This window comes from Amblyraja radiata, chromosome 7, assembly GCF_010909765.2.
Source record: "Amblyraja radiata isolate CabotCenter1 chromosome 7, sAmbRad1.1.pri, whole genome shotgun sequence".
NCBI classification, from domain to species: domain Eukaryota; kingdom Metazoa; phylum Chordata; class Chondrichthyes; order Rajiformes; family Rajidae; genus Amblyraja; species Amblyraja radiata.
This window is the reverse complement of record NC_045962.1, coordinates 27,379,786-27,401,899: the sequence shown is the minus strand read 5'-3', so window position 1 is coordinate 27,401,899 and position 22,114 is coordinate 27,379,786. Positions and strand designations below refer to the sequence as shown.

At 41.9% G+C, this 22,114-nt stretch overlaps 1 protein-coding gene across 5 annotated transcripts in view; it reads left to right on the top strand.

The window, feature by feature from the left end:
- The window catches only part of rapgef4 (Rap guanine nucleotide exchange factor 4), a 205,784-nt gene that overhangs the window by 181,625 nt on the left and 2,045 nt on the right, over positions 1–22,114 (top strand). For all 5 annotated transcript variants that reach the window (XM_033023947.1, XM_033023946.1, XM_033023945.1 and 2 more), the window contains 6 exons: positions 1,315–1,493; positions 2,242–2,332; positions 3,988–4,038; positions 5,413–5,500; positions 5,955–6,019; positions 20,444–20,498. In XM_033023947.1, the coding sequence (XP_032879838.1) occupies positions 1,315–1,493; positions 2,242–2,332; positions 3,988–4,038; positions 5,413–5,500; positions 5,955–6,019; positions 20,444–20,498 (529 nt within the window). The remainder of the gene's footprint in view (positions 1–1,314; positions 1,494–2,241; positions 2,333–3,987; positions 4,039–5,412; positions 5,501–5,954; positions 6,020–20,443; positions 20,499–22,114) is intronic.

Below are 22,114 nucleotides of genomic sequence, written 5' to 3'. Positions count from 1 at the left end.
ATCAAAGGGAAATCCTATGTGATAAGATTCAACAGAATAGAAGCCTACAGCTATAGTATTTAAGATTTTCAAAAAGTACTTGAAATGGTGCCATATGAAAACTTGTGAGGGAAATGTTCAATGGCTTGTGATAATATGTTAACATAAACAGAGGATTAGCCAAAGAAGAGAAGATAAATAAATTAATCATTAAGATTAGCAAGCAGATACTCGTGGGTTGGCTAAAGGATTCCTACACAGGCTTGAATTCCTTACAAGCTTATATTATGACATGGTTGGAGAGACCAAGTTCAATGTATTTTAGTCTGCCAGTGATATATAATCTGGTGGTAAAGTCAGCTGAGGACAGACCATGCAATGTGCTCCTGGATGATAAAGAAAGAAGTTAGCAAATGTTTAGGTTTCTTTTTGTTGCGTGTACAGAGATACAGTGAAAAGCTTTGTTTTTCATGCTAACCAATCAAATCAGCTAATACTATACATTGATACAATCAAGCCAAACTCAAGTAAAGTCGGCAGAGCAAAGGAAAAGATACAGAGCGCAGAATATAGTTCTCAGCATTGTTGCCCAATACTTCCTGGGATAGCCAAATATCCACACTGGGGTAAAGGTGAATTGGATAGTACTCATATGGGGAGAATGTGAGGTTATTCAATTTCAATGAGCTATTGGTCTTCAAAAAGGTTTGGATGTCAACATTTACAAATTAATGGAACATGCTGTTTTGCTATGTTCAATAAGTATGTCATTAAATTCTCTAAATTTAGGTAACTAACCTACTAACAACTTTCCCCTCTCTTCCCTGTGCCCTACCTAAATTCACACCCACTTCTCCCGTTTTCCCTTCTGGGCCCACTTTCATCTATATTCCTTTCTCTGGCTTCACAATTCGCACTTCTATTGCTATCTCACGATTTTTGACTTTTCATACCTGGTCTTTGTCCGACCCTCTATTAAAGCCGCCTCTCAACTGTATTCACCTATCATTTGCTAACTACTGTCCTGCTCCCAGCTCTCTTCCAGCTTTCTCCACCCACCTCCCCCACCACCACAATCAGTCTGAAGAAGAGACCCAACCCGAAACGTCACCCATCCATGGTTTCCAGACATGTTGACTGACCCACTGAGTTACTCCAGTACTTTGTGTCTTTTTTTGCAACGCAACATCTGCAGTACCTTATATTTCCATATTTGAAAACATTGTGATTTGACTGTATTTCATTATGCCACAGCAAGCGGGCTTCAGATTAAAATTACAAAGTGCGCTGGTGAAAATTGTAAATACATATGTACTCATTGTCTTTCTCCCTTAGCTGGAATTAATTTATCACATCTTCGGAAGGCATAATTTCAAGAAAACAACAGCCAATCTTGATCTGTTTCTGCGACGATTCAATGAAATTCAGTTCTGGGTAGCAACAGAAATCTGCTTATGTTCTCAGCTCAGCAAACGGGTTCAGCTGTTGAAGAAGTTTATCAAGATTGCAGCCCAGTAAGTCTGGATAAAATTTGTATATGAAAGCAATTTTGTTTAATAGTCTACTGCTCCTATTTTGATTTTTTTTTTTCCCCAGTTACTTTACCTCCCAGTTTAAACTGTGGGTTTGTGTGGAGTAACACCCCTCTCCTCCCCACTGCCCCCACCCATACCAGGTTTTTTTACTGTTCAGCTTGTAATCTGTGCCCCCACATTCTGTTGCCAAGCACAATATTTCAGCGGTGGTCAGTATGGGTTTGGGTATTTTCCTAACCATCCTTAAATGTCTCTTTTAGTCACCATTTGCTGTCTCATCTGCAGATAATATTGAGCCATGTAAACAACCTGTCAATTCTTTTGATGAGAAAAGATAGATTAATATAGACGCAGACTCTAGCCTTAAATTGGTGAAGGGGAGGGTGAATAAAAAAGTGGGATGTTCTCAGATGGTGTGCCATAAAGCATGACTTTGGTATTTAATATTTTAAACTAAGCAATAGGTAATTTAAAGTAAATTTACATAAGTAAATGGTACAATCTGTAAGTATTCCATTAGCCAGTGCTGATGTGTACTGAACATAATTATTGAGCATTGCATGGAAAAAGTCCAAAATGGATTGGTCATTGCATACTACTTTTTGTGGAATGTAGTTGTATTTAATCCATTTGATTTTGACATTTGTGTGTAAGAACTGCACAAAAGTATGAGAAATATTGTGGTGCAATGTACTAATCACAATGCATTGTTTTTATTATTTTTCAGTTGCAAAGAATATAGGAACTTGAACTCATTTTTTGCTCTAATCATGGGATTGGGCAATGTAGCTGTTAGTCGTCTCACACAGACTTGGGAGGTATGGTATTTTCATTAACTTTTTTTCAGTGGGGATAATGCTAATGCCTCCAGAGGAAATGAGATTAGGTATTTGTATACTTTGATGTACAATATCTATGCATTTAATGTATTTAATGTAATAATGTATAATAGACACAAAATGCTGGGGTAACTCAGCGGGACAGGTAGCATCTCTGGAGAGTAAAAATCAAAGTCAATTTTATTCGTCACATGCACCCGAAAGTGCAGTGAAACGTATTTGCCAGCAGTGATACACTTAAAAAGAACACACAATACACAATAAAATTTAACACAAACATCCACCACAGCATTCTTCATTGTGGTGGAAGGCAACAAAGTTCAGCCAGTCTTCCTCCTTTGTTCACCCGTGGTCAAGAGAGAAGGAGTAGCTGATATTTCAGGTCGAGACCTTTCTTCTCACTGAGAGTCAGGGGAGAGGGATGGAGAGAGAGGGAAAGCAAAGGTTACTTGAAGTTAGATAAATCAATATACCGCTGGGTTGTAAGCTGCCCAAGTGAAATATGAGGTCTTGTTCCTCCAATTTGCATTTGGCCTCACTCTGACAGTGGAGGAGATCAGGGACAGAAAAGTCAGTATGGGGAATGAGAGGGGGAGTTAAAGTGTTTAGCACCGGGGGATCGCTTAGGCCCAGGCGGACTGAATGAAGGTGTTTAGCTAAACGATCGCGCAGTCTGCGCTTGGTCTCGCCGATATATAGGAGCCCACACCTAGAACAGCGGATATAGTAGAGGTGCAGCAGAGGAGGTGCATATGAACCACTGCCTCATCTGAAAGGACTGTTGGGGCCCTTGGACGGTCGAAGGAGGAGGTATAGGGACAGGTATTGTTCTTGTTCAAACTTCTGCTCTTAAGCTAGTGTTCTTCGGTCATTCTTTAAATTGTGCTGAGAGGAAATTCCAGACGTTTTCCTCGGCAATATTTTTTTAAAAGTGAAACACTTTAAAAAAAATTGGAACACTTATTAAATCAGCAAGCAGAAACCTCATTGGGTGGTGTAGTAATTTGACATGGTAATTAGCTATTCAATGGTAGACATGTGTAAGAGTGCCTCTAATTTCCTAGAGGTGAGTGTTAGCTCAGTATGCCATACTCTTCCATACACTATGCTATATCCTTCTCTCCCATTCCTTTCAGATTCTGAAATCTCATAGTGGAATCTATCATTCACACCTGACTATTTTAACAGTTTTCTGACCTGGCCATACATGTTCATATTTTGTGATTTCTTGAAGCTGATGACATGTGGGTTAACTACTTGTTCAAAATTGTTCCATTGAGAACTATTTGTCAAAATGGTTCACTTTTCCTTTTGCAGTAAACTAACTGAAAGTTAGGCAAAATCAATTGACTTTAATTACAATTAAATAGGAATTGTTGATAGCCTGTCTATGTGAATATTTATAGACTGTTTTCTTAATTTTAAGAATTTTATTTTTTAATATTGTAGTTCACACTGCAACTGCAACAAATTTGTAGGTGACAAGAGTAAAACAGGTGTACATCTGCTTTTAATGGGTCATAATATATCTAAGAAATATGTGACAACTTTATCGTATTGATTTTGCAAAGTACTATTGAGGACCTTGATCTATCTCTACTAACTGAATTAAACAATTTATTTAATCGTTACAGAAACTTCCAAGTAAATTCAAGAAAATCTACACAGAATTTGAAAACTTAATGGTGTGTATGCAGTCTTTAAAAGTATTGTCAAAAATAAATAAATAATGATTATATTTGAACTCCATGATGATTTTTGAAATTATTTTGAGTTGTGAATTATTAGACAAACAATTAAGCCAACAATTATTAACAATTATATAGGGTATCTATAAGATTTTGTCAGATACATACACTTTTTCACTGGTTGTTTTTATCAGGTGTTACAATGTAGTTCCAAAATTGTCCTGGTTTTAGAACCAAGTGTCTCTCTTCTTTTCATTCTGGTTTTTAATATTGATAATAATAATAATAATAATAATAGAAATTTAAACCAAACATTAAAAATCCCAATTTTTTTCATCATTGCATGTATTTATAAAACACATTCCACATCCTTGAGATATCCCCAAAGTTCTTTTGATACAATTGTTTGCTATCTTCATTTTGCCTATAACGCAATGGACCACAGGTACCTTTATCTAATAACTTCAACAAGGCAAAAGCTGCTAATGAGCTTCTTGGTTACATTATAAAAACCAAAACCACTGCCAAGGTTCCATGGGACATATTAAGATGTATGACCAAAAGTTCAGTCAAAGAGAAAGGCGTGATTTGAAAAAGGCTGGGAAGATGATGAGATTTTTGGAAAAAATGTTAGCATTAAGGACTTGGCAACTGAAGGCAAAGCCAAGGGTGAGGGGAAGGAGAAGGGGGGAGGGTGGACATTGCAAATTCAGGAACGACAATAAAGCTAGAATTAATGGAGTATTGAATCTCAAAGGGATATAGGGCTCAGATAATACAGAGAGAGGGAGGGGTGAGGCCATGAAGGATTTAAACTCTGGTGAGAATTTTTACATCAAGGCATAACTTAAGTAGGAGCCAATGTATGTCTGCAACTTCCTGCGTAGGTGAACAAGTTTTGGTGTGATTATGGACACAAACAGCAAAGTTTGGGGTTATCTCAAATTTGCAGAGTAGATTGAGGGAGGATAGTATGAGTACACCGTTGTTGTCATGTTTTGTAGCAACCAAGATATGGTTGAGTCTTTCAGTAGCAAATAACCTGAGACGGGAAGAGAGTTGGGTGATATTAGAGATAAAAATAACTTTTCCGCATTGCCAGTAGGTGTGTGGTCTAAATTCACGCACCAGTTTACGTCAGTAATTTTAAACCACAAAGCTGCAGTCAATTAAAAACTAAATGTCAGCAAAGTGTATAACCTTTTCCTTCAATTCTTTGAGCAATTTTTAACTAGAGAATCATTATTTCTAAAATTCCTAGAGTACAGTAATTTCTCTATACTTTTGTAATCAGTTATATTTCACTTAGCAAAACACATGCTTAACATTTGTAATTTCATTATTGAATAAATATTAAATAATTTTCTGCAGGATCCTTCCAGGAATCATCGAGTGTACAGACTCACAGTAGCTAAATTGGAACCACCAATCATCCCCTTTATGCCTTTACTTATAAAAGGTAATTCATTCTTTTTTTTGTTGTATATTGCAAATATCATTTATCAAACTGCTAACCATGGATTAATAACTTTACCCAAACAGTCAAATCTGTGTGAGCAATAATTCTAATAATCAGCTAAAATTGGTTAAAGTCATATTACCTAATTAAATTCAGCGGGTGAGGCAGCATCTAGGGAGAGAAAGAATAGGCGATGTTTTGGGCCGAGACCCTTCTTCAGACTGAAGAAGGGTCTCGTCCCAAAACGTTGCTTATTCTTTCTCTCCATAATGCTGCCTCACCCGCTGAGTTTCTCCAGCACTTTTGTCTACCTTCGATTTTTTGCAGCATCTGCAGTACTTTCTTAAACATTACTTAATTAAATTAATCAGTTCAGAAATATGTGAAAATGTAATGCCAGCTTGAAGTGTTTGTGGTGGAAGATATTGTGTTTTGATTACCTTTTTCTTTGCAGACATCACATTTACCCATGAAGGCAATGAAACATTAACTGGTGGCCTTGTCAATTTTGAAAAAATGGTAAGCTTCAAAGTTTTTTTGCTGAGGTAAAACAATAAATTCTACCTCCACTAGCTATTGATGTTCTCAGTCTGCTGCATTCGAATTTCCTCCTGCCCCAAAGTTTTTGTCAAAAGATTCTCCCAAGATTTCAGCGGGGTGAGGGGAAGGGGGGGGGGGGGGGGGGGGGGCAGTACATGGGATCTGTAGTGGGTTGCAGGAAATGAGCTATACAATTGATGGGAAGAAGGGTGTGAGAGTGGTTGATGCTCAGGAAGTGGTGTTGGGAAAGACACAATTTACAATCTGATGAGTAAAAAGGGTTGAAGAGTGGCAGGATAGCCTCATCCTGAGAAATAGAGAGAATGGCCAGAAGTGGTCAAGGTACCAAGGAAAAGATAGATAATAGAAGGGTGAAGATGAGATGGGGGTGAGAGGGAGAGTATGGATGAATGGTGAAGGTTATTGTGAGGGAGAGGAGACAAAGGGGGTTGATTAGGCAAAGGTAGACTGAACAAGGAAAGGGATTACAAATGAAGGAGACTGAGAAAGAAAATGTACATTTGTGTGTGTACACAAGTCCTTGCAACAGAGTGGACTCCACTGTCTTGAACTCATTGATATTGGATCAGGTACTCATCTGTCAAGATCGCATGACAATGGATGTGTCCTGGCCATCTCAATTCCTTGGAACTAAAGTGGAAGCAAGTCATCCTCATTGCTATGTTCTAACATATTTAGAACAAAAATAATGTTCTTTCATTTATTAAATGGAAAGTATTGGAATGGTTCTGTTTGCAATTTGCTATATTTGTAATGTTGCAAGGAGCAGCAACTGAAATTAAAAGTTTGCACTGAAAGGCTTAGATGATGTGGCATATGGCGCAAATGGTTACAGCACAGAAGGAAGCCTTGAAGCATGTAAAATCTATTTTACTTCGGAGTCACGTGAGTCACTACGTGAAGAAGCCCGCCACGACGCATGCGTGTCATATATCGCTTTCATGCTTGCGAAACGACAGGCGGGGTGGAGCGTTCCCCCGCAGCGGTAAGTTTGAAACCGCGACCTGCAGGTAAGTGATTTACTCTGCGGTAGTTTTTGTCCCCGCGCTGTTTTTACACGGGGGGGGAAGCTGGACAAAATAGTGTCCACAAGTGCTGCGAGTGAAGCTGGCTGGGGAGGACCGCGAAGTTGCGGGAGCCAGCAGCAGCTGAAGGCACAAGCACCGTAAGGGATCAGCTGTGCCGACTTTTGGTCCCGCGCCGGCCAGAACACCACTGCCGGGCGGGAGACTATTCAAATGGGGCCGTTGACTTTTGACAAGTCGAAAACGGCAGGAGGCGGGGTGGAACGACATTCCCCCGTAGCGACAATTTAAACCTGGACCAGCAGGTAAGAGCTGCGGTCTTTTTGTGTTTTCCCATGCTGATTACAGGTGGAGAAACCAACGGACTGCGACAAAGCTGGTGGACTAGCAGCGGCCAGTGGCACTTGAATCACCTATAATGGGATCAGCTGTGCCCGATGTCGCCTCCGCACCGGCCAGATCCACTCCGCGGCCGGGCAGTAAGGACAAAGCTGGTGAGGAAGGACCGCGGAGCAGCGGGCAGCCAGCAGCAGCCAGCGGCACTCGGATCACCGATAGTGGGATCAGCTGTGCCCGATGTCGCCTCCGCACCGGCCAGATCTACGCGGCCGGGCGGAAAGGCTAGACACAAAAACAAACAAGGTCGTGGACTCAGAGGAGTCCGACTTTGAACAACCGCGGGCGGCCAGCGACCGAGAGCGCTGGAGCCAGATGGAGCGGTGTGTGGAGCATTTGCTCCAACGTGACAGACTCCGGGAGATGGAGTCGGGTCACTGTGGGCCCTATGATAAACCCACAGCAGTACCTCTTGAAGGGCTGCACATTGCTTCTACCTCATCAGAGGGGAGCACTGCGGGTCAGTTCTGGGCTGACCTGGAAGAGGGGTCCGCAGAAGGAAAGACAAATCTGCAAGGGGTGCAGGAACGAGAGAACCTACTAGACTAATAAAAGGGACTCCAACAAAAACCCACTACAGCCAAAGACAGCACCCCTACGCACCCACCAGCAGAACTGGTGAAAGCTCGAAGGCCTGGTACTCAAAACGTGAGTCTTTTTTAGGCCATGGCACAGGCCGGCCTTCTTGGAAGATACGGGGACCTCCAACGCCAACCAAACCGAAAATCCAGACACCAGCGCAACAACAGCAGCGAAGAACCTACAAAAAGAAGTAAACCTGCCACTGGTAACTATGGAGGTAGGTGGGTCTGGTTCCCTACAAAATACAGGGAGCATGGAGGTTGGGGGAAGATTACATTCTTTTCTGAATGCATGGAGCATGTTAACAACCGATACTTACATCTTAAGCAGTATCCAGGGATATACAATAGAGTTTATACACAAGTAGAGCCCTCCAGTTCAACATATACCGAACCGAATGTTCGTGCTTTCTGATAAAGAAAAATCAAAAGCGCAAGCTGAACTGGAGCGGCTTTACGTAAAAGGTGTAATTGAGAAAACTCAACACGAACCATTAGAATTCGTGTCCAATATATTTACCAAAAACAAAAAAGATGGTGGTTGTCGCATCATCATAGATCTGACAAAATTGAATACATTTGTACAATATATTCACTTCAAAATGGAAACCTTTGTTACTGCTAAACAATTAATTTCCAAAGGTTACTTCATGGCCAGCATCGATTTAAAAGATGCTTACTATTCAGTGCCTATACGAGGTGACCACAGATGTTACTTAAAATTCAACTGGATGGGACAACTCTGGCAGTATAAAGCACTGCCAAATGGTTTATCATCAGCCCCAGGCTGTTCACAAAAATTTTGAAACCAGCCCTAGCGTTTCTACGGAAACGTAAACACATGGTCATGGCATATTTAGATGACATACTCATTGTGGGCAAAACTTTGGAATTGGCCAAACAAATTGTAACAGCCACAAAACAGTTATTTGAAAAACTGGGATTTATTATCCATCCAGTTAAATCTAAACTAACGCCTTCCACTACTATGGACTATTTGGGGTTCACCATTGACTCAGTTCACATGTCGGTGACTCTGCCTAAGGGAAAGGCTAGAGATTTAATAGAGGCTTGCAATAACCTCATTGACATCAGCAAACCGTCCATCAGATTGGTAGCAAAAGTAATTGGCAAAATGGTGGCTGCCTTTCCAGCCACACAATTTGGACCTTTACATTACCAAAACTTACAGAGAGCAAAAATACAAGCACTCTAAATTAATGCAGGTCACTTTGACAGACCTATGAAACTACCAATCAAAGCTAAAATGGAACTAAAATGGTGGATAGATAACATCTGGCTTTGTACCAATCCAATCATTGTCAGTAACCCTTCCATGGTACTACAAACTGATGCTAGTGCACTTGGGTGGGGAGCCACCAATACCATCACTAGCTGTGGAGGTAGATGGACTGCTCAGGAGGCATCATTATTACTCACACTGGGCATAAACTACCTGGAAATGTTGGGTGCATTCCATGGCCTAAAGTCATATTGTACTGGGTCATATCACCAGCATGTTAGACTACAGATAGACAATACCACCGTGGTAGCATACATTAACCACATGGGTGGAAACAAATCGACATCATGTGACAATCTGGCTAATACAATTTGGCAATGGTGTATCCAGAGAGATATTTGGATATCAGCCACTTACCTACCAGGAAGACTAAATTTAGTGGCAGACACCAGGTCACGCAAATTTAATGAAAACACCGAATGGATGTTGAATAAAAAAGTATTTGCTGATATTACAGCAAAATATGGAACACCAGATATCGATCTATTCGCATCCAGACTTAACCACCAGTTATCAAATTATGTTTCATGGGAACCAGACCCTGGGGCAGCGGCGACAGATGCATTTTCGCTACATTGGGGGAAATTGTTTATTTACGCATTCCCTCCTTTTCTGCCTCATCAGTCGGGTATTAAGGAAAATACAACAAGACTCTGCGTCTGGTATTTTGGTAGTACAAGATTGGCCTACTCAACCATGGTTCCCAGTGGTATTAAACATGGTATTAGAACCATGTATCACCATCCCACATAGAACAGATTTATTGCTACATCCCGTAACAAGGGATAGCCACCCATGCCATAAACATTTGAACTTATTAATTTGTAGAGTTTAAAAACACCTCTACTACGACTGGGACTGACGGACCGAACAGTGAACATGATCTCGGCAGCCCAAAGACAGTCAACCAAAAAACAGTATCTGGTCTATATCAGGAAGTGGGAGATGTACTGCCATAAAAACAACATCACCTACAGAGACATGAACATCCCGTCTGTTCTGGAATATCTGGCAGGCCTCCACTATGATGAGGGGCTCAGTTACAGTGCCATCAATTGCGCCAGAAGTGCCCTATCGACTTACCTATGGCAGGGGACAGAGCGTTACTCTGTTGGGACTCACCCACTGGTAACAAAACTTATGAGGGGAATTTTTAATACTAATCCCCCAAGAACCAGGTACTCCCAAATATGGGATGTAAGTATTGTCCTGAAGATGCTCAGGAATTGGTCTCCAGCAACAGCTCTGTCCCTACACAGACTGACATTAAAAACAGTCATGCTAATGGCATTGGTCACGGCACAGAGGGTACAGTCACTGCATAAACTAAGACTGGACAACATGACTTCCTCAACAGAAAATATTACGTTTCATATCTATGAGTTAGTAAAGCAGAACAGACAGGGATCAGCAGGCCTCAATATACAATTTAGGTCATACCCAACAGATGACCGTCTGTGTATAGTAAGACATCTGTCGTTATACATGGAGAAAACGAAAATCCTAAGAGGCAATGAGAAGGCACTTTTTGGTCAGCCACAAGCAACCACACAAAAGAGTGACGGTCCAGACCATCTCAAGATGGCTGAAACAAGTGCTAACACAGGCTGGGGTGGATACTAATATTTTAAAATCTCATTCCACCAGGGCTGCAGCTACATCGGCAGCGATACAGTTGGATGTACCAATGGACCAAATCCTCAAGGCAGCAGGATGGTCTGGGGGGAAAAAACATTCCAATTATTTTACAACAAACCAGTAATGAAACCTGGAACGTTTGCAGAAACAATTTTAAGTTCTGTAAATTAATTTAAACCCATAAAAAGGGGTTATAATTTTGTGTTAATAAATTTTATGATTTCAATGTCGAATTCATGTCCAAATTATGTTAACACTATTCCTCCTACAGTCATCAAGGCAGACGTGATGCATGGACTCGTTTCCACGGCATGAAATCACAGAGCTTTAAAATCTTCACGTAGTCACTCACGTGACTCCGAAGTAAAATAGTAAGATTAAACGAGAACTTACCAGTTTGAAGTTTGATCTGTATTTTATGAGGAGTTACGATGAGGGATTACGTGCCCTCCGCTCCCACCCTTGATCATATACTTAACTGGTATCTCTTCTCTAATCTTACTATGTTTAGTCATTACAGTTATCTGTGATTTCACACCGCTGCTTTGAAGAATGACACGCATGCGTCGTGGCGGGCTTCTTCACGTAATCCCTCATCGTAACTCCTCATAAAATACAGATCAAACTTCAAACTGGTAAATTCTCGTTTAATCTTACTATTGTAGTTCTCTGCAAGACTAAACAAGCTGATCCCTCTTCTACCCTAGATAGACACAAAATGCTGGAGTAACTCAGCGAAACAGGCAGCATCTCTGGATAGGAATGGGTGATGTCTTGGGTCGAGACCTTTCTTCAGAAGAAGGGTCTTGACCCAAAACATCAGTCTGAAGAAGGGTCTCAACCCGAACCATCACCCTTTCCTTCTATCTAGAGATCCGCTGAGTTACTCTAGCATTTAGTGTCTATCTTCGGTGTAAACTAACATCTGCAGTTTCTTCCTACACCCTCTTCCATCCTTTCTTCCGACTGCCCTGTAAACTCTTTCCTTTTGGCTATCTTTTGAACAGAATTAATCTACCTTCACTGCAATACTTGGCAGTACATTCCAGACCCAAATCACTCCACGCAACATTAAAAAAAAATCATCTTCCTTTTGGTTCTTTTGACAATCACTTTCATTCTGTATTCCCTTCATTTTTATCCCTTTGCCAATGGGAACACTCTATTTCTAAACCCTTCATGACTTTGAATGCATTTTTCACACTTGCTTGTAATGTCCTTTTATTCCAGTTGAGAGGAAACAATGGTCCTCCAGTCTATTCACATAAACAAAGTCTTGCTACCCTGGAATCATTTTAGGAAATCTCTTCTGCATCATCTTAAAATATGCGTAATGGCAATCATGTGGAACACAAATAAGTGTTACAATAAAATGGACACATATTCAAATATGACACTGAGCAAGTCGTTGGCATGCTGAGGTTTGCCTTCATTTGCCTCAAGCTGAACACGCCCTGCAGTTTCATTTGCTACATGTTGTGCAACAATGTACAATAATGAAAGTTCGACATGCAGGAAACTGGAGGCACAGAGCCAGACAGTGCAGAGTCGAGGTTGCTAATTCAACAAGAACCATGCAAGTTGTTGACAATGATGAAGAGAAGTGAGATTTGGACAGATGTCAGAAGAGTAGAAAAGGGTGGCCCAATTGAAATTTGCAATATCGAGAGGGGTACTGCAAATTACAACCGGGCTCTTCTGCTCTTTCTGCTCTTCTGACATCTGTCTAAATCTCACTTTTCTTCCTCATGCTTTTTCAAAAAGAGAGCAGTATTGCAAATAGCAATGCATCACTTGCTCCTATGCTCCCTACCATTTCTGTGTTATCATTTTGCATATAGGAAACATTAGCTTAAGTTCAAGTTCAAGTGAGTTTATTGTCATGTGTCCCTGATGGGACAATGAAATTCTTGCTTTGCTTCAGCACACAGAACATAGTAGGCATTTACTACAAAACAGATCAATGCGTCCATATACTATAATATAAATATATACACACATGAATGAATAAAATGATAAAGTGCAACTAACAGATAATTGGTTATTAATAATCAAAGTTTTGTCCGAGCCAGGTTTAATAGCCTGATGGCTGTGGGGAAGTAGCTATTCCTGAACCTGGTTGTTGCAGTCTTCAGGCTCCTGTACCTTCTACCTGAAGGTAGCAGGGAGATGAGTGTGTGGCCAGGATGTTGTTGGTCTTTGATGATACTGCCAGCCTTTTTGAGGCAGAGACTGCGATAAATCCCCTCGATGGAAGGAAGGTCAGAGCCGATGATGGACTGGGCACGGGTCAAAGTAATATTTGACCACATTTCAACGTAATATATTCATGACAGAAAAATATAAAAGAAATTTAACATTCTGGTGTTCAAGAAGGAACTGCAGATGCTGGAAGATCGAAGGTACACAAAATGCTGGAGAAACTCAGCGGGTGCAGCAGCATCTATGGAGCGAAGGAAATAGGCAACATTTCGGGCCGAAACCCTTCTTCAGACTGATAGGGGGTGGGGGGGGGGGGAGAAGGAAGGAAAAGGGGAGGAGGAGGAGCCCGAGGGCGGGGGGATGGGAGGAGACAGCTCGAGGGTTAAGGAAGGGGAGGAGACAGCAAGGGCTAGCAAAACTGGGAGAATTCAATGTTCATGCCCCCAGGATGCAGACTCCCCAGGCGGAATATGAGGTGCTGTTCCTCCAATTTCCGGTGTTGATCACTCTGGCAATGGAGGAGACCCAGGACAGAGAGGTCGGATTGGGAATGGGAGGGGGAGTTGAAGTGCTGAGCCACCGGGAGTTCAGGTAGGTTATTGCGGACTGAGCGGAGGTGTTCGGCGAAACGATCGCCCAACCTCCGCTTGGTCTCCCCGATGTAAATCAGCTGACATCTAGAGCAGCGGATGCAGTAGATGAGGTTGGAGGAGATGCAGGTGAACCTTTGTCGCACCTGGAACGACTGCTTGGGTCCTTGAATGGAGTCGAGGGGGGAGGTGAAGGGACAGGTGTTGCATTTCTTGCGGTTGCAACGGAAAGTGCCCGGGGAGGGGGTGGTACGGGAGAGAAGGGAAGAATTGACAAGGGAGTTGCGGAGGGAGCGGTCTTTGCAGAAGGCAGACATAGGGGGGGATGGGAAGATGTGGCGAGTGGTGGTGTCACGTTGGAGGTGGCGGAAGTGGCGGAGGATTATGTGTTGTATTTGCCGGCTGGTGGGGTGAAAGGTGAGGACTAGGGGGACTCTGCCCTTGTTGCGAGTGCGGGGATGGGGAGAGAGAGCAGTGTTGCGGGGTATGGATGAGACCCTGGTGCCTCATCTATGGTGGCGGAGGGGAATTCAGGGAACGGGGATTCCCCTCCGCCACCATAGATGAGGCTCGCACCAGGGTCTCATCCATACCCCGCAACACTGCTCTCTCTCCCCATCCCCGCACTCGAAACAAGGGCAGAGTCCTCACCTACCTGAACACCTGGTGGCTCAGCACTTCAACTCCCCCTCCCATTCCCAATCCGACCTCTCTGTCCTGGGTCTCCTCCATTGCCAGAGTGATCAACACCGGAAATTGGAGGAACAGCACCTCATATTCCGCCTGGGGAGTCTGCATCCTGGGGGCATGAACATTGAATTCTCCCAGTTTTGCTAGCCCTTGCTGTCTCCTCCCCTTCCTTAACCCTCGAGCTGTCTCCTCCCATCCTCCCGCCCTCGGTCTCCTCCTCCTCCCCTTTTCCTTCCTTCTCCCCCCCCCCCCTCCACCCCCTATCAGTCTGAAGAAGGGTTTTGGCCCGAAACGTTGCCTATTTCCTTCGCTCCATAGATGCTGCTGCACCCGCTGAGTTTCTCCAGCATTTTGTGTACCTTTAACATTCTGGTGTTGTCTTTTTCAAATTGCAGAATTTATCCATTCACAGATGGATTCTAGATGTACCTCGCAAGGCCAGAATGTATTGAATTGAATTGAATTACAGTATACATACAAGGGATTTGCCTTGGTGCTTTGCTCGCAAGGATAACAACACGATATACAGTAGACAATTAAAAATAAAACATTATAATTTAAACATGTTAACAAATAAAATAAAATACCAGAGCAAAAGGAGGCTACAGTCTTTTGGCTGTTGAGTAGAAATACTGCTCATGGAAAAAAGCTGTTTTTATGTCTGGCTGTGGCAGCTTTGACAGTCTGGAGTCACCTTCCAGAGGGAAGTGATTCAAAGAGTTTGTGGCCAGGGTGAGAGGGGTCAGAGATGATCTTACCCGCTCGCTTCCTGGCCCTTGCAGTGCACAGTTCATCAATGGGGGAAGGTTGCAGCCAACAACCTTCTTGGCTGATTGAACAATGCGCTGCAGCCTCCGGATATCATGCTTGTGACTGAGCCAAACCAGACCATGATGGAGAAGGTGAGGACAGACTCGATGATGGCAGTATAAAACTGAACCATCATTGCCTGTGGCAGATTGTGTTTTCTCAGCTGCCACAGGAAGTACATCCTCTGTTGGGCCTTTTTGACTGTGGAGTCGATGGTGGCCTCCCATTTTAGATCCCTGGAGATGATAGTTCCAAGGAACTTAAATGACTCCACAGATGTGACTGTCGTGTTGTTGATGGTGAGTGGGGGGAGGGGGAGCTCTCCTAAAGTCTTCAATCAATTCCACTGTCATAAGAGGATTGAGTTCCAGGTTGTTGTGATGGCACCGGGACGCCAGCTGTGTCACTTCCTGTCTGTAGGCAGATTCCTCCCCATCCTGGATCAGTCCAATCAGGGTTGTGTCGTCCGCAAACTTGAGAAGCTTGACAGAGGAGTTTGTGGAGGTGCATTCATTGGTGTAAAAGAGAGTAAAGGAGCGGGGAGAGTACGCAGCCTTGCTGAGGGTCAGCGGGTCCGAGATGTGCTTTCCCAGCCTCACATGCTGCTTCCTGTCTGTCAGGAAGTTGGTGATCCACTGACAGAGGGGTTCAGGCACAGTCAACTGAGAGAGTTTGGAATGTAGTAGCTCTGGCACAATGGTGTTGAATGCAGAGCTAAAATCCACAAACAAAATCCTTGCATAGATCCCTTGGCAGTCTAGATGCTGGAGGATGAAGTGCAGGCCTAGGTTGACTGTGTCATCCACTGATCTATTGGCCCAGTCTGCAAACTGCAGGGGGTCCAGCAGGGGGTTTGTGATATTTTTCAGGTGGGCCAGCAAAAGTCTTTCAAGAGTGCGAGAGGCCTGTAGTCATTAAGACCAGTAATCCTGGGCTTGTTGGTGTACGGGAACAATGGTGGAGACTTTGATACAGGCAGGGACAGGTTTGCAGGGACTGATTGAAAATGTCTGTGTAGACTGGTGCCAGTTGTTCGGCACAGAGCTTGAGGGTAGAGGGGGAAACATTGTCCGGTCCTGGAGATTTCCGGCTTTACTCTACTCTCCTGAATAGCTTTTCCAAATCATCAATTTCTATTGTTAGTGATGGAGAAGTGGCCAGACTGATGTTGGGCAGCAAGGAGGCGATGGGTAGTGGAGGAGGGCCCACTCTTTGCAGACTGGAGTTGGGCTATAAGTGGGTGTGAAGTGGTGATTGGGGAGGAGTGGGTGGGGAAGGGTCCAGTCTTTGCAGACTGGAGTCAGGCTGTAAGTAGGTGTGAAGTGGTGATTGGGGAGGGGGTACCGGGGTTATGTTTCTGTCTATCAAACCTGCAGTAGAACTCGTTCAGGTCATTGACAGCTGACGATTGTCCAAAGAGCGGGGTATTTCCTCTTGTAGCTGGTGATTTCTTTCAAGCCCTTCCACACTGAAGAGGAGTCATTAGCCGAGAACTTGTTCCTCAATGAATGAATGAATAAAGGGCCTATCCCACCAGCATGCGACTGCTTGCAGCGAGCGCGACCTAACGTGATCGCTTGAGCCGTACGGCCTCGCAGGGCCGGTCCCACTTCGATCGCCGGAGCCGTATGGAGTTGTGCGGGGCTGAGGGGTGGTCTCTTAATAATCCAATTACAGATATCGATTAACCCCATACATAACAGGCATTCTCCTAACCCAATAATACAACAGTTCATACATTGTATAGGAAAGAAAGCTCTCAAAGGAAGCTTACAAGAACAAACATTGAAACATGTGCCCTGGGAATCAAACAATTTCTCCAAGGCTCAACAGTTCGACCAATCATCAATTAACAGGATGACCATCTTGCAACAATATTTATACTATTTATAATGCTTTTGCAGCGACCCAATAGAAATGATGCATTTAAGGTTAGTTTGCAAAACCACTATACATGTTATCAATTTAAGAGAAACATGGAGAACACCTGGACCCCTTACCATCCTGCATATCATTCTGAGCCTAGACTGGCTGGTGCCAATCAAAGCCTGTAAAGTTCAGCTGACAAGGGTTAAGCAATTCTGACAAGTGCAGGGATCCTCTATTTTATGGTGTCTTTAATTTAGCCAATATTTACATTCAGAGAGTCCCAGAGCCGCATGGGAAACAGAGCGATATGCGTTCTTATATTGCTCTTTCCCCAATTCCTCTTCAGTAGGTGGTGTGAGCCCATGCCTTGAATTGCAGTAGTCTGTTTATTGAAGAAACTTACAGTCTTGGGAATATCCTGGAATTCTTGACCCAAAGTACCAGCAATGCAGATGTTGAAATCCTGAATAAAAAATGAATTTCTGGAGGAGCTCAGCAGGTCAGGCAGCATCTGTGGAGGGAAATTAGTTGTCTGCGATTTCTCCCCAAAGTCGCTGCTTGAACAAACTGAGTTCCTCCTTCAGGTTATTTTGTATTCATTATTTCTTGCAGCTGGTATTGTAACAACTTAATAGAGCAATAAACAGCCATGGTTTATGTATTTGATTCAAAATGACAATCAAATACATAATCTATTGGTGAAATCCCAGTCCACTTGTCCAAATGCTCCCTTTGCTCTGAATGTGGGCATTCTTTCCACAGACAAAGACTGGGGATGTTACAAAATTTTGAGATGGTAAAAATCAAGCCTGTAATTTATCGCATCAGATAAAGCATAAAGAGAACTTTCATTTGATACCCAATTCACTTTCATATCATCAGTATTAAAAAAGTTATGGTAATTTTCATACTCGGAAATTAGCATCTTGTTCCCTATTGCTTTTCCATTAACTTAACACAAAAGCTGTGATCGAGGACAGTCAATTGACATAAAAGCCCATGACTTTCTTAAAAATTAAGAGAACTGAATGAAATTTTCAGTCATTATAGATTGAAGCATTCTGAAACAAATATGATACATCATCTTGGATGACCTGAAATTAAAGTATATAATTAGTTTATTACCTAATTGTAGCTAATTACAAAATTAACCGTTGTGACGGAAATAGTGATGAACACCCAGACTGCCTTGAAAATTGAAAAATGTGATATTCTCAAGATCAGAACTTTAATATTATTGTATTATATGCTGTAAGTCCGTAACAGACAGGTAAAGAAAATACAATTTCTAGCAAAAGACCAAGTCTTCATGGAGAAGATCAGCTGCTAGCTGGTACATTGACATATCATAATCAGTAGCATCATCATAATTCTCAGACTGCAACCAATAAGCAACTCTGTACACCTTGTTTTTCCTCAACTTTTCAATTTTGGCATTGTAAACTACAAGATTTTGCTCTTCAAACCACGCATGACATGCTTTTCTGGCCATTACTTTCCCATTCAGACCGACTTATTCCAAAGTACAAGATGTGTCCATTTTTAAGATCCCTCTTAGACTCGGGCATGACAGAGAAATTCACTTCAAGGTGAGCTCTAGCTGGGCATTTGGATTGAAAATTTTGCATTTTTTCTTCGGAGGCATCTGAAAAATGTAAAGAAAAAAAACACAACAGCATTAAGTGGAAACAAGTTTTTATTTGCAGTTTTAGAAAAAAAAGTAGTAATGATTTTGTTCAAGAAAATGCCTAACACAAGTTAAACGTTAAAACAAATAGTAAATACCCAACAAAAAGCTCAGTGTCATCAAATCAATTAAATTAATCTAAATGTAATTACTAGGTCTAAACATCTATCCCATTCTTAAGAAAAGGCTGAAAAAATGTTTTAAATAGCAAAAGTATCCAAATAAAAAAACTGATCCCATTCACACAAGAATTCACGATATAACGATTTTTTAATCTCACTTTGTTATGAATTTCTATGCCAAATCAAAGGAATTGAATGTTTAATTTCCATTAATTTTATTCTGTTGGTTTATAACACTACAGCAGGCTAGAGCCGTTTTACACAGACATGTGTTCCACAAACATCTACAAACATCCACTCTCAAGATATTCAAAATCTTTTTTTTGCACAATCATGTCATAAGAACATGTCATAAAAATTATCTATATTTTATTTAATTGTCTATCCATGATCAATATTTTCATACTAAATATTTGACTAAAAACTATGTACTGAGGAAGTTTTATTACGATATTTAGTATGAAAATATTGATCATGGATAGACAATAACACAAAATATAGATAATTTAGATGTTCTTATGACATGATTGTGCAAAAAATAATGAATTTGATTATCTTGAGAGTGGATGTTTGTGGATTACGATACATAGATTGGATTGTGGCTGCCGCCATGATTTTGCTCACACTCACAGCCGGCAGGCAAGACACGGCCGACATCGGGGCCTAAATAACATATTTTGCATCATCAAATTAAAATTAAATTACACCAAAAACCAGATAAGATGTTAAATAAACGTCCTACAGTACATACCATGTTTTGTCCTGAACTTGCGATCCGTGATTTTGAAGGCGTTGAAGTTGGGCCCGACTTTCATCCAGCGAGTCAATGGTTTGGTGGGAAGGGATGAGTTAACCAGGGAGTTGCGGAGGGAACGATCTCTGCGGAAGGCGGAAAGGGGTGGAGATGGGAAAATGTGGCTGGTGGTGGGACGCCGTTGGAGGTGGTGGAAATTTTGAAGGATTATGTGTTGTATGTGACGGCTGATGGGGTGGAAGGTAAGGACTAGGAGGACTCTGTCTCTGTTGCGATTAGGGGGAGGGGGAGCAAGGGCGGAACTGTGGGGTACCGAGGAGACATGAGTGAGGGCCTCATTTATGATGGGGAAGGGGAAGCCCTGTTCCCTAAAGAATGAGGACATCTCAAATGTTCTAGTATGGAACACTTCATCTAGGACGTAGATGTGGCGTAGACGGAGGAATTGGGAGTAGGGGATAAAGTCTTTGCAGGAAGCAGGCTGGGAAGAAGTGTAGTCAAGATAGTTGTGGGAGTTAGTGGGTTTGTAATAGACATCAGTCAATAGTCTATTTCTTGTGATGGAGACTGTGAGATCAAGAAAGGGGAGGGAGGTGTCAGAGATGGTTCAAGTAAATTTGAGTGCAGGATGAAAATTGGTGGTGAAGTTGATGAAGTCGCACTGGCTTCTCATTAGTGTTTTAGTAATTTAATTCACTACATTTTTCTCTTTCAGCATATGATTGGCAACACAGTAAGATCAGCCAGATACTGTCGAAGCCAGCCTTTCAGTAAGTCTGTAATGTGTTAATATTAATCGAATGTTGGGTATTATGCAATTTTTGTATCCACAGTTGTTGAATTTCATTCAAACTTGAACATTTCTGAGAATGTTCTGAGAAATCCAGAAATGTACTATCCTTCCATTGATTTTTTTTCCACTTGATCAGGCATCCTCTTCACTATGTTATTAGTGTAGTCAAATGATTGATATAACCTATACCTATTTGGGATTCCAATGTTCTAATTATTGTAAAACACAATTTGACCTGTTCTGAATTATTGAAATTTAGCATTCCGGTTAAAAGATTTGGTTTCTTATTGAGGGTATTTTTTTTAATAGAATGTTATCTGCTTTCTTTTACTGAGGACTGGCTGGACTAGAGAAATGTCTGCTTACACTATAAATATGCATGAATCAAAGTACTTGTCCCCTATCATTATAATTAGTTCACAACGTTAGCAAAAGTAACATAATCCTGTACAACACCAATTCATCTTACAGCCCCTTTACCCTGCTTCTTATTAATTGGCAGATACATTAAAGAGTGCCAGCTTTCTGCTTCTACCATTCTCTCTGATGGATGTGGAAGTCTCTCCCAATGCTGTAAATTATTAAGTTATGAACTGTACATAGGAAGCAGGTGAATTGGGTGGGGGGACAATTGATGGGGATGCAAGAGGTAAATCTGATTGATGCAGTCAGGTCCTTGTTAATCAAATGCCTGTTCCTGTGCCGTATAACTCTGATGAGTTATTCAACTTAATTTGTGAACCACAAGACCAATATTTATCTTATTGCCCAGTCAAAATTTTAACGCGTGTGTTTAAGAGTGATTTTCATTTTGGGTACACATCAGATAGATGTTAAGTGGACCTGCCAGCCTGTCCAAATACATTACAAGAGGCCAAACTATTTTCATGGTTGGCCCTTGTTTGAATATGTTTGTCATGTAATTGTTGCCGAACAAGAGCTGTCAAGTAACTTGCTTATTGGGGATTGATTTGGTGATGGCTGTGGGTGACAATCTAAACTATTCCTTGGAGGCAATAACAGAAAACACATGGCACAGAGTTACTACGTAATCTGTGGCATGTAGGAAAATAAATTTAGGTGAGAATAAGCATTTTAGGACCAAGACATATAAAGTTCCTGTAGATTTCTGGTTTGACACAGATATCCATATTGAAACCTTATTTAAAATCATACATTAGCTTCAGGCAGTCAATGAACAGTCCTTTGTTAAATATTTTTTAAGCATAATTAGGACACTCTAAATTGAAATAATTACTCTGATCTGAGCAGTGCGGTTCTTCTACATTCATTCATTTCAATAGACAATAGACAATAGGTGCAGGAGTAGGCCATTCTGCCCTTCGAGCCAGCACCGCCATTCAATGTGATCATGGCTGATCATCCCCAATCAGTACCCCGTTCCTGCCTGCTCCCTATATCCCCTGACTCCACTATTTTTAAGAGCCCTATCTAGCTTTCTCTTGAAAGCATCCAGAGAATCTGCCTCCACCGCCCTCTGAGGCAGAGAATTCCACAGACCCACCACTCTCTGTGAGAAAAAGTGTTTCCTCGTCTCCTTTCCAAATGGCTTACTCCTTATTCTTAAACTGT